This window comes from Dreissena polymorpha, chromosome 13 (genome assembly GCF_020536995.1).
Source record: "Dreissena polymorpha isolate Duluth1 chromosome 13, UMN_Dpol_1.0, whole genome shotgun sequence".
Lineage (NCBI taxonomy): Eukaryota > Metazoa > Mollusca > Bivalvia > Myida > Dreissenidae > Dreissena > Dreissena polymorpha.
In genome coordinates, this window is record NC_068367.1 from 65,155,593 (window position 1) to 65,174,144 (window position 18,552).

Sequence of the window (18,552 nt, forward strand, 5' to 3'; positions counted from 1 at the left end):
CATAACCATTGGGCCTAGGGCTACCAAATTTGCTATGTAGTGACTTCTTATAGTCCTCTACCAAGTTTGTTCAAATTATGCCCCTGGGGTTAAATTTGACCCTGCACCGGGGGGTTAAACAATTGAAAATTTGCTTATATAAGGCCTATTTTGTGCCAACTTTAAAAATCTTTTTGTCCATAACCATTGGGCGTAGGGCTACGAAATTTAGTATGTAGTGACATCTTACAGTCCTCTACCAAGTTTGTTCAAATAATAGCCCTGGGGTCAAATTTGACACTGCCCCGGGGGGGTAAAAAATTGAAAATTTGCTTATATAAGGCCTATTTTGCGCAAACTTTAAAAATCTTCTTGTCTATAACCATTGGGCCAAGGGCTACCAAATTTGCTATGTAGTGACATCTTATAGTCCTCTACCAAGTTTGTTCAAATTATGCCCCTGGGGTCAAATTTGACCCTGCCCCGATGGGTTAAAAATTGAAAATTTGCTTATATAAGGCCTATTTTGTGCAAACTTTAAAAATCTTCTTGTCCATAACCATTGGGCCTAGGGCTACCAAATTTGGTATGTAGTGACATCTAATAGTCCTCTACCAAGTTTGTACAAATTATGCCCCTGGGGTCAAATTTGACCCTACCCGGGGGTTTAAAAAAATTGAAAAATTTGCTTATATAAGGCCTATTTTGTGCAAACTTTAAACAATTTCTTGTTTATAACCATTGGGCCTAGGGCTACCAAATTTGTTATGTGGTGACTTCTTAAAGTCCTCTATCAAGTTTGTTCAAATTATGCCCATGGGGTCAAATTTGACCCTGCCCCGGGGGGTCAAAAATTGAACATTTGCTTATATAAGGCCTTTTTTGTAAAAACTTTAAAAATCTAACTGTCCATAACCATTGGGCCAAGGGCTACCAAATTTGGTATGTAGTGACATCTGATAGTCCTCTACCAAGTTTGTTCAAATTATGCCCCTGAGGTCAAATTTGACCCTGCCTCGGGGGGGTCAAAAAATTGAAAATTTGCTTATATAAGGCCTATTTTGTGAAAACTATAAAAATCTTTACGTCCATAACCATTGGGCCTAGGGCTACCAAATTTGGTATGTAGAGACATCTAATAGTCCTCTACCAAGTTTGTTCAAATTATGCCCCTGGGGTCAAATTTGACCCTGCCCTGGGGGGGTCAACAAATCGAAAATTTGCTTATATAAGGCCTATTTTGTGCAAACTTTAAAAATCTTTTTGTCCATAACCATTGGGGGTAGGGCTACGAAATTTAGTATGTAGTGACATCTTACAGTCCTCTACCAAGTTTGTTCAAATTATAGCCCTGGGGTCAAATTTGACCCTGCTCCGGGGGGTTAAAAAATTGAAAATTTGCTTATATAAGGCCTATTTTGCGCAAACTTTAAAAATCTTCTTGTCCATAACCATTTGGCCTAGGGCTACCAAATTTGCTATGTAGTGACATCTTATAGTCCTCTACCAAGTTTGTTCAAATTATGCCCCTGGGGTTAAATTTGACCCTGCCCCGGGGGGTTAAAAAATCGAAAATTTGCTTACATAAGGCCTATTTTGTGCCAACTTAAAAATCTTTTTGTCCATAACCATTGGGCGTAGGGCTACCAAATTTAGTATGTAGTGACATCTTACAGTCCTCTACCAAGTTTGTTCAAATTATAGTCCTGGGGTCAAATTTGACCCTGCCCCGGGGGGTTAAAAAATTGAAAATTTGCTTATATAAGGCCTATTTTGCGCAAACTTTAAAAATCTTCTTGTCCATAACCATTGGGCCTAGGGCTACCAAATTTGCTATGTAGTGACTTCTTATAGTCCTCTACCAAGTTTGTTCAAATTATGCCCCTGGGGTCAAATTTGACCCTGCCCCAGGGGGTCAAAAAATTGAACATTTGCTTATATAAGGCCTATTTTGTGAAAACTTTAAAAATCTAACTGTCCATAACCATTGGGCCAAGGGCTACCAAATTTGGTATGTAGTGACATCTTACAGTCCTCTACCAAGTTTGTTCAAATTATGCCTCTGAGGTCAAATTTGACCCTACCTCGGGGGGTCAAAAAATTGAAAATTTGCTTATATAAGGCCTATTTTGTGAAAACTATAAAAATCTTTACGTCCATAACCATTGGGCCTAGGGCTACCAAATTTGGTATGTAGTGACATCTAATAGTCCTCTACCAAGTTTGTTCAAATTATGCCCCTGGGGTCAAATTTGACCCTGCCCTGGGGGGTCAAAAAATCGAAAATTTGCTTATATAAGGCCTCTTTTGTGCAAACTTTAAAAAACTTCTTGTCCATAACTGTATGGCATAGGGCTACCAAATTTGGTATGTAATGACATCTTATAGTCCTCCACCAAGTTTGTTCAAATTTAGCCCCTGGGATCAAATTTGACCATTCCCCAGGGGTCACAAATTGAACATATGCTTATATTGGGCCCATTTTGTGCAAACTATAAAAATTTTCTTGTCCGTAACCATTGGACCTATTTCTACCAAATTCGGTAGGTAGTGACATATAATAGTTCTCTACTTAGTTTGTTCAAATTAAGCCCCTGGGAAAAAATTTGACCTTGCCCCAGGGGTCACAAAAATGAACATATGCTTAAATAAGGCCTATTGTGTGCAAACTTTAAAAATCTTCTTGTTCTTAGTTATAGAGCCTAGTGCTACTAAATTTGGTATGTAGTGATATCTAATAGTCCTCTACCAAATTTGTTCAAATTATTTCCCTGGGCACAAATTTGACCCAGCCCCGGGGGTCACAAAACTGAACATATGACATTTACCAGTGGAGATTACTGCGGCCATTTGGCTGTGACCAACAACAACATCAACATCTTGTAAACATGAGATAAAACCCTGTCATTTAGTGCCATTTTAGGTCAGATGGTGACTGCTTACAAAGGCATTGAAGTAAGAACATGTGTTATGAATGCTTTTCTTACAAACTGAAAAAAGTCGGGTTTTATTTAAATATGTCGAAAGTGACCATATATCTGGATGAAAATATTTTGGATGACATGTTAATTTCAGGTCTTTTTTGTAGTGTTTAAACCAGTTTATATTATTGATTTTTAAAACATAACTTCCATGAACATAATTATTTCAAGAAAAGTCAATATATGATACTGCACAGTAAACTCAACCTTTGTATCCAAGAGGTGTTAAAATTTATGAAGTGCAATGTTCTCAACTATCGTAAACTAATGCTGCTTTTTAATAACTAATGATTCATTCTTCCATTTGTGAATCGTGACTCCTGAATTGTGGATATGATTGTCAATTGCTCAACAATCCATATACATTTCTGACCATTTTATAATTTTCTTAATATAAGTTATGAATTGATCTTAGAAGTCAAATGTATTACTTAATTAAATACATTTATAAATATAAAGAAATAATCTTTAGATTATCATAATATTCTCAGGCCTGTTGGTCTTAGGGATGTGTGGGTTGATAAGCAATTTCTCCTTTAATCACAATTATTTCTACCCTACCTGATCATTTCCTTTATATTCCATTTTAATTTAATTGACGTCTGCAACCTCTTTCAAATTCGGAAAGTCCAAAATGTGTCGTTTGGTAAAGGGTTAAGGCATTTTGATTCCTATTGGTCTTGTGAATCTGTTTCAAATCAAATGCGTAGATTTGATCTTCAGCATCTAAAAATATGTGAAATAGAAAGAGCGACAATACCTTTTGGAGAGATAAATGTTCCTACATTATAAGCAAAGGACCTGTGCAACAATTCCAAGGCTTTTAAGTCTGTTTAGTTAACACGGTAGTAACTTTTTCTATATATAAAAATGCTCACCCTTCCAACTTTAATCCCCCAGTGGGACGAGGGATAGAAAGAGAAAGTCACATGCTTGAGTACATTTCATCCCATGCGCATTGCATGTTTTTTTCGCAAAGAAAAAACAGTGGAGCGATACCGGGCCATCATGGCCCTCTTGTAATATGCCTCTTTGGGGCAAACAATTTTACTTAGTTTTAAATAACATCTGAAATACATATTTTTTAAACTTAAGAACGGGTATACTGAACCTAAGTTTTGCATTTAAAGTTATGTAAAAATAAATTGTCTGCAATTGAATAAAATAACACAAATGCCTTTTTTTCACATTTTATTTATTAAAACATGACATTTGATGAGTATGCGACAGAAATACATGTATAGCACAAACATAAACAAGCACCTGGCTTACCCATAAACAAATGTTAGATTATACTATGAAAGGTTATAGTACACACCAATCTATTATCTTATAACAAAATGGCAGAGTTATATTTATTATATATTTTAATTTGAATGATTGCAAACATCAAATATATTTTTTTATTTCGAGCTTTTGCCACTATCACTAATATTTCAGACATATCCCAGCAGTCTGTAATCTCCTACTCGTACAGTTAACTACTCACACCAGACATATCCCATCAGTCTGTAATCTCCTACTCGTACAGTTAACTACTCACACCAGACATATCCCAGCAGTCTGTAATCTCCTACTTGTACAGTTATCTACTCACACTATTCGTGTGTAAGTTGGTTAACCCATTTATGTCTAGCGTCAAGAAAAAAGGCCTTGGCAAACAGGGTAGACCCAGAAGAGACGCCGCATGATGCGGCGTCTCATCTGGGTCTGTGCAGTTTGCTTAAAGAAATTTCTGTAAGAAATATTCTTAATATAGAAATTAATATACTAGACATCCTAATTTTGGAAATAAATTGATCCAAATTAGAAGGATGGGAGAGTCCACTAAGCATAAATGGGTTAAACACAGTTCTTAGTGCACATACTAATGCCAGTAACTGACAGCTGACCCACTAGATTTTTGCAGTAGAATTCATAGCCTTAGAATTATTTACAGCATACAGTTTTTGCACCTATAAATCCAGAGGATCTGTAAATGCGGATCTCATTTACCAAAAATATTAATAGTTGTTTGAATGCAAAACTAAGACTGCTAAGGAAAGGAAAGATCATAAATGTCTTCAACATTGGGAAAATTCATGTACTTTTTGTTAGTTTAAAAAAAAACTTGTTTCAAATTTAAAGTCAACTGACAAAATACCTAAAAAAATAAATTATCTAAAAAGCACTTCAACAGTGATTTGTTCTAAAACAGATGTATTTCAAAAAAGGCTATCTAATCTTTCTCAAATAAAACATTTGACAAAGAATAAACATCTTATAAATCATTAAATCAAACATTATATTGCATTGGAGATCTTGATTTAATGACCGTTAAATACATATGTCATGTAAAAACGTTTGTTTCAGGAAAACATAAAGTCCCATTGATTCAACAACAGCATTCACAACTTGCCTAGGACAAATTTATTTTGAAATTATTGTAGGCTTAGCTAGAAAATTCTTTTTTTTTAGGTCAAGGACACAGTCAAACATGGTTAAAGTAGACAAAGCTCAAAATATAAATTGCATTATTTTTGTTCTCTTTAAACTTAATTTTTTTCCTGACTTTCATCTAATTTCATATTGCTGATTAAAACTCTGACAAGTACAGCCAAATATTAGAACATGCAGACGCTTTTTGAAGGCCTTTGCAAACAGTTTGGATCCAGATGAGACGCCACAGAATGTGGCGTCTCATCAGGATCCAAACTGTTTGCTATTCTAATAGTAATAAGTATTCTTTGAAAAAAATCGAAGCAAAAGCTAATTTTAGAAATTCAGCAGACGAAATTTTTAGCAGACAACAAATTTCCCAGTATGCAAAGGGTTAAAAAGAACAACTTCGTATAAAGCAAGAGAGAAGCACAATAGCGAGAAAGATCTAGAACCACAAGGTTTATAAGAGGATGCTCAAAAAGGAGCATGGTGGAAATAAGGAGTACCTCCTGACATAGTCTAAGAATTTTTCAAATACAAAGATTCATGTTCTTTAATAAGCGCTAAATAAAATGATTCAGTATAAATTTTACATTTGTCAACAATTAATTTTTTTTTATATAAAGAGCAGGTCAAGAAAGGAAAAAAACTGCGCAGGCACTCTCGACCTTTTCCAAATACATTGATATAACAAGAGCTGTATCCATCGGAAGACAGATGCCCCTGAAAAAAGCTTTTTCAAAACCTAAACGCAGATTTCGAAACCTAAGCGCGGACCCCAAGTTCAAGGGCCTTGTCAATATACACATGCATACCAAATATGAAGGTTTCATCTGAAGCGACAAAGAATTTATGAGCATTTTTCGAAACCTTAACACAAAGTGTGAGGGACAGACGGACAGTGCGATCACTATATGCCCTCCTTTGGGGGCATAAAAATAAATACAATAAGTCAATGAAACTTGTATAAAGCACAACAAGCTCAAGTATATAAATGCCAGCAGCTAGCATTAACACAACAACATAATGAGGTTACAATTTGCCCTTGTTCAAATAATTGCACAGTATATGCATGACAAAACTAAAGACAAACAGGTTTATAAAAAGAAACCATAGATAAACTAAAGTAGTGAAGACTAACCCCATCAGACGTTACATGTAGCAAGTTGTAACAAGTTTCATACAGAGTGAACTAAAAATGTAACTTTTAGAGTGCTAACAAGGTTTTACTATAGCCATATAAGGATAAAATTCCCCAACCCCTGGCGGCTATGTTTTTCAACAGAGAATAACTATTTTTAACTGATCCAAGATAGCATTTAAACGTTCTGGCCAAGTGTTATGAAGACTGGACAATAAATGTGACTTCTAGAGTGCTAACAAGTTTTTACTATAGCCATATAAGGAAAAATGCCCCGCCCCCTGGCGGCCATGTTTTACAACCAACCAGAACTATTTTCAAACTCGTCCAAGATATCCTTGGGACAAATCTTCTGACCAAGTTTCATTAAGATCAGACAACAAATGTGGCCTCTAGAATGTTAACAAGGTTTTACTAAAGTAATATATAGCCATATAAGGAAAAATGCCTGCCCCATTGAGGCCATGTTTTTCAAGCAACTGTAACCATTTTCATTATGCTAAGGTGAGCTAAAAATAAAAACTGTTACTCTGTGGGGTATTATGGCCAGTTTTTACACCACTATTGTTCTCACTTCTCACCACTCACCTCTGGACTGTTTGGAATCAGACACGTTAACTTTCAAATTTAAAGTATTATTGATGACCATCATGTTAAGAAATTCTAAATTGACAAACAGGTAGATCTATAACAAATGTATTGTATGATCTGTAAAGAAGCAAAATACTAATGCACAGCTTCATATTATAGGAAATAATGCATGAAAATCTAAATGTTGTACGTGGACAAAAGTAGAAAACTCGTTTAAAGACTGACAGACAGACAGAAATCCATGGTGATTCCGGTATCCCCCCCCTCCTCTGCTTGGTATGGCGGGGAATTATCAACAATTAATTTACTAAATGTGCATTTACCGGTGTACATCAAACATGCATGTGTAAAATGTATATATCTTAACTTCAACAAATAAAAATATATTCAAACAAATATCTTAAATCTTTACCAAATATAGATACCAAGCTGCTATTTATGTTAACATAATACTGTAAGATACATCAACTGTGATATGGTCATCCATACAACTACTTTATCACGAACAAAACGCCTTTAGACAACCAAACAAGCATTTCATATCAATACAATTATGTTTACTGGTTATTGGTACTGAGCAAAGTTTACTTCATGAGAAGCGTTCTGTGCCTTTTGTGCATATGTCATTTACTAGAAATATGATTTAAATGAGCGGCAATAATATGAGCGGCACACTGGGACAACTGGGCTAAATGCATGCGCAAAAAGTGAAGTCCAAGATTAGCCTGTGCTGTCAGCACAGGCTAATCAGGAATGACACTTTCCAGCTGAACTGGATTTTCTTTAAACAAAAACTCCATGAAAGCAGAAATTATTGTCCCTGACAAGCCTAAGTGCACTGCCAAGGCTTACATGGGATGATACTTTATTTAGACACATGCAATAAGCCCAGTCAATAAGCCCAGTTTTCTCGCAATGCTGATCAGATCATTGCATTATATAATTATTTCCAGAAGATGACATTGAAACAATGCTTATACCAATCAACAATCTATTATGTTATTGACAATACTTATACCAAACAACAATCTATTATACTATTGATATTAAGTTAAATTCATTTAATACATGCGAAAATGGGCATAATGCCATGGCAAGCGCAGCTCTGCAAACCAGCCTGTGCATTTGTGCAGCCTGGTCAGAAGCAATTCTGTTCACTTTAAATCATGCAAGATTACGCATTCTCATGGGAATGAGTATTTGCAAACATTCTTATCTTTTCATCAGAGAATACAGATGCAGAGGCAAAGCAGGAGCTTCTTTGTTTGTCATATGTCCCAGAGCCCATTTTTTCACAACACTCCTTATTTAACAATGGTAACTACCGGTTGCACAGTACACAACTATTATTCCACGGTTTCTCTGATACGTACACTTAGGTCAACACTTGAAACACAAGCAATACAATCCTTATACACCCAATTAACTCTAAACAGAATCATTTTGGAAAAAATGAACAACTTTTTGTTCCCTTTACACAGAACTCCAGATAAGGTTTTGTGAAATTCTTAACGTAACTACCAGATTTTCAAAAAGAATTCTTAACTCTGAAATTTTATTCTTAATGTTACTACTAAGTTTTGGAAAATAATTCTGAACTTTTCTAAATGACCTAAAAATAAATAATAATGGTTATTTTCATGCAAAAAATCAAAATAAACATACTAGCAACTTTATTTATACGAGTTCAACAGTGTCTATTCAGTATTATACAATTTTATTTTTCAAATACCTTCATATCTGCCCAAACTGTGCTTAGATTGCATGCCTTCGCTGAAATTTTACATATTTCACAATTAAAATGGGTCTTCCCTTCAATCTTATTAACGATTAGCCACGGGAATTGTCCCTTTAATTCGTTCAATGTTTTTTTTGTTAAAGTTTGGACCCGTCTTGTCGCGTTTTTTTTTATAGCTTTTCTGACTGTGTCAGCAACTGAACATACAACATCGTATAAGATCTTTTCTATAATGTCTTTCTTAACATTCAACTTCGGCTCACTTTGCGTACAATATGTTAAAAGCGTGTTTTTGCACGCTTTGCAGTTTTTTAGGATGCTCTCTGGGCGCCGCCATTGTTTTTTGACAGATAGACCGTACACGCCGCTTTTATTGGAAAAAATGCGCTTTGCTAAACAAACCCGATAACCATTCAATATAAGCACCGAAAAGATCTTTAATACGCGAAAAGAACTCAATAAAAATCGATACGAACCGATGTAAAAATAATATTTGTAACTTGATTTTGTAATTCTTAATGGTACAACAAGATTTTAAAATAAATACGTAACAGACTTGAAAATAATTCGTAATTACGAAAATACGACCCTTATCTGGAGCTCTGTTTACATGTATTCTTGGTCTTTTTTTTACACAGAGAAATTTATTTGTGATAAGTTATTGGTAACTAGACCAGGTGAATGATTATGGAGAAAGGAAGCATTTGATTGATGAGAAATTTTAATGATACATGTATTTCATCTCTAAATTCATAAGTCAAACCAGAATTGAAAAAGTTGAACACTTTTTGTATGTCTTTAACCAAGATTTGTGTATCTCTTATTTTAAAATAATTAACCCTAATTAATTTTTAATAAATCTTTAGATCATATTTTTACAGCTGATTTTCTTGTCTGCCTGTCACATAGTAATTTTTTTTTCTTACACAGTCTAACACACACCATACATCATAGAATACAACTATATCTGATTATCTTGTACAGTTAGCTACAGCACTTAAATCACCAATTCGGTCATCTGTGCCCCGTATTCGGTCCCTAGCAGGCCGCGGCAGAGAAGTGAGAACTCCTTGACAAGTTGTCGAACTTTTGACTTGCTGACACGCTCTCTGAAAGTTGGTAAAACTTGTAGATAGTTAGTTTATACATTATCAATATATAAAACAAGGTGCGTTTGTGAAACACAATGTACCCCTATATGACGTTTGACCTTGGAGGATGACCTTGACCTTGTGAAGGATGACATTGACCTTGTGAAGGATGACCTTGACCTTTCACCACCCAAAATGTGCAGCTCCATGAGATACACATGCATGCCCAATATCAAGTTGCTATCTTCAATATTGCAAAAGTATTCATAAAATAAGCGATTTGGGCCACATATATTTGACCTCTGACCTTGAAGGATGACCTTGACCTTTCACCAGTCAAAATGTGCAGCTCCATGAGATACACATGCATGCCAAATATCAAGTTGCTATCTTCAATATTGCAAAAGTATTTATAAAATAAGCGATTTGGGCCACATATATTTGACCTCTGACCTTGAAGGATGACCTTGACCTTTCACCACACAAAATGTGCAGCTCCATGAGATACACATGCATGCCAAATATCAAGTTGCTATCTTCAATATTGCAAAAGTATTCATAAAATGAGCGATTTTGGCCACATATATTTGACCTCTGACCTTGAAGGATGACCTTGACCTTTCACCACTCAAAATGTGCAGCTTCATGAGATACACATGCATGCCAAATATCAAGTTGCTATCTTCAATATAGCAAAAGTTATTGCAAAATGTTAAAGTTGGCGCAAACAGACCAACAGACCAAAAGACCAACAGACCAACAGACAGACAGGGCAAAAACAATATGTCCCCCACTACTATAGTGGGGGACATAAACAATTCCATAAAGATACACAATTTTGGTGTTATCAGTAACCAAACAAGAGCTGTGTTTATTAAACACAATGCCCCGTATTGTGCTTTGAAGCCATATATTTTTTAGATTTCAGACCGCGACACATGACGCACGAAGCGATACTCCATATTTTGCGCGACAGTTGCTGTTCAAATATCGCTATAATAATATCGCCTGTCTCGTTAAAAAAAAAAAGAATGCGACAGTCGCCCTTTTATATGTGACCGTCGCACTTAACAAACGCGATCGACGCCCTTTATGAACCTGACCGTTGCCCGTTTATATGTGAGATATCGCCTATAAAAGGGCAGTCTGATATTAGACCGCGATACACAAGATATGGATAATATGGGCGATATTTGAATAATAAAATATAGTGCGTCGCTACAACTGTCGCGCAACATTCCTGGCGATGCACAATATTTTGCGCAACAGTTGCAGTTACGCACGATATTTTGCGTGACAGTTGTAGTGACGCACGTTTTTTTGGGCGACAGTCGCGGCGACACACGATATTTTTCGCTGATATATTTGACACGAAATATCGCCTTTTGGGCTACCTACACAAGGGGGATATTTCCTGATACATTCTCGCGCGTCGCTTTGTGTATCGGGCAAAATATTGTGTGTCGCCGCGACTGTCGCGCGAAATATCATGTATAGCTTCGTGTGTCGTGTATCGCCCTTGATGAAAGAAGGGGGAGATAATAGATTGCACTATGCAGATTCTGTACCAACCAGAGACAAAAAATAACACTGTTTTTACGGCAACATTACAACACTGAATTACATAGATGCAGATTGCTGCACTTATTTTTCAATCAGTATTAAGAGGATCTACCAGTAACATATGATGAAATATTTAAATAATTTTGATTACCGGTAATCAAATTAACATAATAACATGTTATATAAAATTAACAATATCATGCATATTAAAATACTCAATAAAGAGGTCTCCCATGAATTATAGGGAACAATTCACCTTTTTATAAGTTAGGCTGGTAAAGAAAGTAACTTGATTGCTTACGAGGTATTGTATGGTAGCAACCGCTCATGGTTAGTAATTATAAATTGTTCTATCAAATTTCAATTTAGAAGAAAATAAATATATTATTCACATTCATCACACTTGTTTACCAAAAATACAACAATTTTGACAATCAAATAACACAAATTTAGTGCTATTTTTGAAAATCAAAATTGGTTAACAAGTGTGCTGTTGTCATTCAATTATGATAAACATAAAAAAAGCTCAAAATTGGCGTTTTTGCATCGACAAACGAGTTTGAAACATTTATTGTAACGTCATCAATGCAACATACAAGGCAATAACTAGGTCAATGTAAAGCGCATGTCGTTTTCTTCACATTTTATAATTGAATTATGGCATTAATTAACTAAAAACAATATTCAGGCTAATAATTTCCCTTACTGGCCCTGTCCTTTGAATCAGCACAAACTCCAGTACGCCTCTTACCAATAACATTAGCCAGTAATATAAACTGACTTGTACTTGAAATATGTTTATGTCACAGGGTATAAATTCTTATTTAGTTATTTGTTACTAATGTCAAGTAGTTTTAGGTAACTCTGATATAAAACCTAGACTGTAGTCTTAGTTGTTTTCTAGTTAACCTATAGTTGAATTTAACCTATTTTAGCATGTGCACGTAACAACCAATCATTTACTTTCCCTCCTTTATTCAGTTGCTTGCTGAAGGTTGTTTCAGACAGCCATTCTATTTTGATTGAAACATTATAATTATTATTTGTGTAGGACATTTTGTATTCCTGCAGGTAACTTATTTAAATCTTTTATTTATCTTATCTGTCGAGTGTTTGTATTATTATTTTAGAGGTATCTGACGGTTATGGTTGTGTTAATTAGTTATTTATTAAAATCGCCATGCAATGCTGGTCATTATAAATATGTGTATTTCATTTGAATGCATACATATATTATCTTGATTATATACCTAATTGCATGTATTAATTGTTTCTATTTCAGATACCTTTATGGATCTATTAAAACTTTAAACCTCGATTGATTCGATAGTTTGTCGTCGAACTAAAGTACGCAAATTTCGCGTAGCTAGGCCGGCAACAATGGCGCCCAACGTTCAGTGAGATCGATCAAATGATATAATTTGGACAATCCGTGTGCACAATCCTTTTATGAGGATCTACACTTGATGGCCACAACAGACGTTGTTTAATACCCGGGTTAACATTAAAGCATGCTAAGGGCCCTCTTCAAGACCGTTACGTCACATCATCAGGACCAAGGACCATTCGTCAATGGAAGTGAATAAACTGTGTGTGACTTGTTGTATAAACACTGACAATAGTGATTATTTCTCATGCCGCATGGCGGTGTGGTGAGCTGTACATTTTATTATTGACTATTTAGTATATTTATCTGATAATATTTAAAATATACTATTGTTCACTTTGTATCATTAATTTTTGAAATAATGTAAATGTAAATTTGTGTCCAACCTTGGGTTAAAGATTTTTTTAATTCAATGCACTAAACATAGGTTGTCCCGTTTAACATACGCCCCTGCATTTGTGTAAACTGTGTTTTCACTGTCACTTATCCGTTTTCAATAACAATAGAAGTACATAAAGTAGTACAATACAGACAGGTAGGCAAATAAATAGCTCAGGTGATAGTTTAAAGGTCATAACTTGGGATCTATACAATCAATAGATTTGCTGCCCAATTATAAAATGTTTCAACCAATGTAAAATCAAACTTGTCTCTAGTTGTTTCAAACTTACAAAATTTTGAAACAACGCGCAATCATAGTACTTTTATAAATAGGAAATCGTGAAAACCGAGTTATTTCTTACTGAATCAACTGATCATCTAATTTCATTGAGAAATACTGGTTTGCGTTTAATCCTTGCAAGGTAAAATAATCGCGCCGTTTTATCGGGTTTTCGAACGGGACAAAGACAAATAAATCGATGTAGCAATTTAAAAGCGTACACATTCAGTTTGTGGACAGTGCTTTTAAATTATCGATTTATTCGATTACTGACAACGAAGTCGCGCAATAATTGATTGCGTATCTAGTATATTCATTGTAAGGAAAAATAGTAATTGCGTCGCGGGTTACACTTGACACTACGTACAAGTGACCAGTGTAATTTTCGGACCAGAAATAGCGGAATCGAATCTGTACAGATAGCCATTTTGTTGTATGATAAATAGTATTCAATGATTGTGTGATTGCATATGTATGGTTGTACGTGTGTGAGAGTGTATTTGTAAATAGTTGTACGTGTGTGAGAGTGTATTTGTAAATAGTTTAATCAAATTGTATTGTTCAATTGTTTCATAAATGCGCATCAATAATTGTAATTATTATAATTAAATAAGAATAATTCATAAATTAGATCATAATTTTTTAATTAATTACATTGAAATTATTTTAACTGTTTGAAGACATTTATTAAGATCTTGTTGAGTTTGATAAAACATGAACATTTATAGTTTGACTTAAGTTTAATCTAATCTACTTTAATTGTTTATTAAATAAGTGATAATTAACTAGAGAGATTAAACATTTAATGATAATACCTATTTTTGGTATCCAATAATTGAATGAATGTGTACAATTATTTGTTGTTGTATTGTATTATATGACATGTAAGGTTACTTTTATACATAGGTGTTAAAATTGAATTAGATTTATGGGTCACTATTGAAATTAGTGATTTAGTGTGTTATTACATTGAATTATTTTGAGTTGACTACAAAGGCAACTATTGTAAAACGGAAATACTGAAATGATGATGATCTAAATGTTGATTTAATTGGAGTGGGTATTATATGAAGTGTTATGAAACATAATTAACACTTAAAGTGCGTACTACTGAATTGAAATAGACAATTGGTGAACGGTGTTGTGTTTAATTGTAAATTATTGCATTGAAAGTAATATTAATGACAAGTGAGTAATATTACTGAATGACATTATGACATTGAATCTAGAGAGTGAAATTGAACAAATACTAGATACATACTAGTTTTGAATGAATTGTTTTGTGTTGTAAAGTGCAAAGGATATTGTGAAGCGACGTGAATTAAAGAGTAGTGTTTGATTTTTGCATATAATTCTGATCAGTTGTATAACTGAGTGTGAAATTGTTTGTGAAACCTGAAGTAATTGAAAATGGATACGGATAGAGAATTAAGGAGTCAAAGAAGGGAGACACAGAAAGAACAACAAACATTAAAGGAACAAGAATTGAAAAGTCAGAGGGACATTGAATTACTGAATAAAATAAAGGAACAAGACACAAAGATTCGTGAAATTTAGCGACAAAGAGATGAATCGATAAAGATGAGAATACAAAACAAAACAGCCCAACATGTGAACGATGCAAATGATGTTAAGCATAAACAATTAAGAAGAGAAACTGTTGGAGAAAGATTACAGCACAATTGTAAAGAGATGGAACATGAAAAGAGGACTGAACTTGACCATGATGATGATGTTGATGGTGCTGTAGGATTAAAAACTGATGATTACCATAGCAATAATTATGAAAGTAACATGGATTCTATAGAAGAAGAACTTTGTTGGTTGACTAAGAAGATGGAGGAAACATTCCAGATACATGCTGATTCTTGGGACAGAATATTTAAAGAGGGGGTGCGATGCAGTACCAAAACACCATCTGACACTGACTACTATGCTTATAAACAAAATGGTGAAAATAATGAAAGTATAACCAGCGATGAAGATGATGATGAAAAAGCACCTGAAGCTGATATAAAAGCAATGAAGCTTAAACAGATGAAATTAAAAGAGGAACTTGATCGGAAAGAGAAAGCAAAACGATTGAAGGAACAAGAATTACTGAAAGAAACACATAAAAAACAGAAAGAAGAACGAATAAGGAAATTGAAAATAATGAAACAAGAATTGGAACAAGATATGATAGAAATACAAAGTACAATTACGTCATTAGATGAGGAAGCAGAACCTGAAGTCAAACCTGACCAAAACAAATATAAAAGAAATGCGTTACGGAGAGTGCTTCCTAATCCACCATTAATGTTCAAACCAAGTGTTTCTAAATTTTCGGACCCAACACAATTTAGAGAATGAAAAATAGAAATTGAAAGTATGATTCGGTCAGAAATTTATCAGAAAGACATACTGAAACATTGCGTAAGAAATGCGATATCTGGAGAACCAAGGAAGGTTTTAACAACATTTAAAGCTACAGCAACCTTAGAAAACATTTTTTCAACGATGGAAAGTTATTTCGGTGATGTAAAAAACGGACAAAGTATAATGGAAGAATTTTATCAAGCCAGACAAAATAAAGACGAAGACATAACGTCATGGGGTATAATATTGAAGAAATGATCCAAAGAGCATTAGAAAAGGGTGAAATACAAGAAAACAAGAAGGATGAAATACTGAGAACAAAGTATTGGAAATACTTGAGAAATTCAGAGTTGAAGAATGCTACCAGAGTATTCTATGAAAACTGTCTCACATTTGAAGAGTTGCGAAAACGAATGAGAAGAGAAGAACAGGAATTGAAAGTATCACAAGAGAGGCAAGAACAACCCAAACAGATAAATACACTGCACATAGATAAACAATTTAGTTTATTGAATGACCTGACAGAGAAGTTACAAAGTATGCAACAAAGTATGGAAAAACAACTGAATAATGGAGGGAAAGTGAATGATTGGTTGTTACGTGCAAGTGCTAAAATTGGTTAAATTCAACTATAGGTTAACTAGAAAACAACTAAGACTACAGTCTAGGTTTTATATCAGAGTTACCTAAAACTACTCGACATTATTATCAAATAACTAAATAAGAATTTATACCCTGTGACATTTACAAATTTACAAAAACAGTCAAATCTCTGCAAACCAGTCAAAATGAAACTGGTTGCATCAACTCGCCTTATAACAGATAAATTGACAAATCTAGAACTCATTCTCTGAGGAACAAACAAATTGGAAGAACCCTATCATCAATGTACCTTAGCAAAGATTCAAAATATTTAGAAACAATAGCACCGCATAACGGGTGCCACGCTCGGCTGCAAAAGCTTGTCAGAATTTTTTATATATATATTATTTTTTTTAGAGGTCACAGTGACCTTGACCTTTGACATAGTGACCCAAAAATGGGTGTGGCATGTAGGAGTCATCAAGGTGCATGTAGATATGAAGTTTAAAAGTTGTAAGTGGAAGCACTTTGATGTTAGAGGCAAAGTTAAAGTTTTATATTAGAGGTCACAGTGACCTTGACCTTTGACCTAGTAACCCAAAAATGGGCGTGGCGTGTAGAACTCATCAAGGTGCATGTACATATGAAGTTTCAAAGTTGTAGGTGGAAGCACTTTAATTTTAGAGCCAATGTAAAGGTTTTAGCAGGACGCCCGGACGGCGAGGAGGCCATCACAATACCTCGGGTTTTCTCCGAAAACAGTCGAGCTAATAATAATTAGAAACTAGAAATGGCATGGCAGAGGCTGACGCGTAACCCCACGCCGCATGTTTGACCCAGGGGCGCCCCAGGGTTGGTAATGGGGCCATGCATAGTTGAGATTAACCGTATTGTCATAAGAGAAGTTCAGTATCAATTTGAAGTGAATCGGTGTAGAAATGAAGAAATTATAGTAAAAGGCAATTTTGGGTGGGAGTGGCCTATGTGGGCGGACGCCCCAGGGTTGGTAATGGGGCCATGCATAGTTTTGATTGACCGTATTGTCATAAGAGAGGTTCAGTATCAATTTGAAGACAATCGGTGTAGAAATGATGAAATAATAGTAAAATAACCTAAAAAAATGAGTAAAGATCTCTGTCCCGGCCCCACCCCAACCCCCATAATTTTTTACCCAGGGGTTAGATCAAAATTCTAAATAGTGCAGAGTCGCTCATATGCTCATAGCTACCATGTATGTAAGTTTCAAGGTTCTAGTGCAAATAGTGTAGGAGGAGATAGTGGCCAGGACGGACGGACAGACGGCGGAGATAATCACAATATCCCCATGCTTTTCAAAAAGCGTGGGGATAATTAAAACAAACAAGCACAAAACAAAAATGGAAAGCAACCTACTTGAGCACAGATTTCATAAATCTGTCCTTGTCATCACGAGTGCAGCGTATGGACGGATATCCCTCCTTGTCCACAACATCCTGAGACCAGAGTCGAACCAGGTCGGTGTAATGCTTGCACAGGATGAATAGCACATCTGAGATATGCTCCATCACCTGGCGAGGGGATTCCCCACCCATTGCCTGAAAAGACAGACCAACATTTCAGGGACCCCATTGGACAGATTTTTTTTCCCTGGGAAAGGTAAACTTAGCCTGTTACACATTGACAAGGCTCCCATGCATGTTCCTGGCATGAGGATACCCCACCAATTGGTTGAAAGAACCATGGTTCAAACAGAAATCTCAAAGCTAAATTCAAGCACTTTTCAAGGACTTTTCAAGGCCAAATTTTCATTTTTAAGGCCGTGAATCGTACGTTAGTTTCCTTTTAAAAAGGCATTTTCAACCGAACATGGGTATCCATTTGCTTGGATTGGTCTTTCTTGTTTAAACTTTCATCAAAAGACACTGAGTACTGTCCACTTATAGAACTTATAATAAAGTAAAGTTTTGAAATATTCAGCTAGCCCAAAAACGGCACATATGCTGTCTTGCGGTCTCCGCAAGAAAATATCTGTTCTGTGGTACCATCATGGAACATAACCTAAACTAACTGTGTATTGTTT

The 18,552-nt window shown here is 35.1% G+C and overlaps 2 protein-coding genes across 3 annotated transcripts in view; one reads left to right on the forward strand and one right to left on the reverse strand.

Moving 5' to 3' along the window:
* LOC127855270 (uncharacterized) overlaps nt 1–18,552 on the forward strand; it is a 224,944-nt gene that overhangs the window by 45,827 nt on the left and 160,565 nt on the right. The window lies entirely within an intron of this gene.
* LOC127855256 (importin-13-like) overlaps nt 4,135–18,552 on the reverse strand; it is a 70,777-nt gene continuing 56,359 nt past the window's right edge. For both annotated transcript variants that reach the window (XM_052390696.1, XM_052390695.1), the window contains exons 28-29: nt 17,886–18,067; nt 4,135–9,960 (exon numbers count right to left, since the gene is read on the reverse strand). In XM_052390696.1, the coding sequence (XP_052246656.1) occupies nt 9,849–9,960; nt 17,886–18,067 (294 nt within the window). In that variant the 3' untranslated portion in view covers nt 4,135–9,848. The remainder of the gene's footprint in view (nt 9,961–17,885; nt 18,068–18,552) is intronic.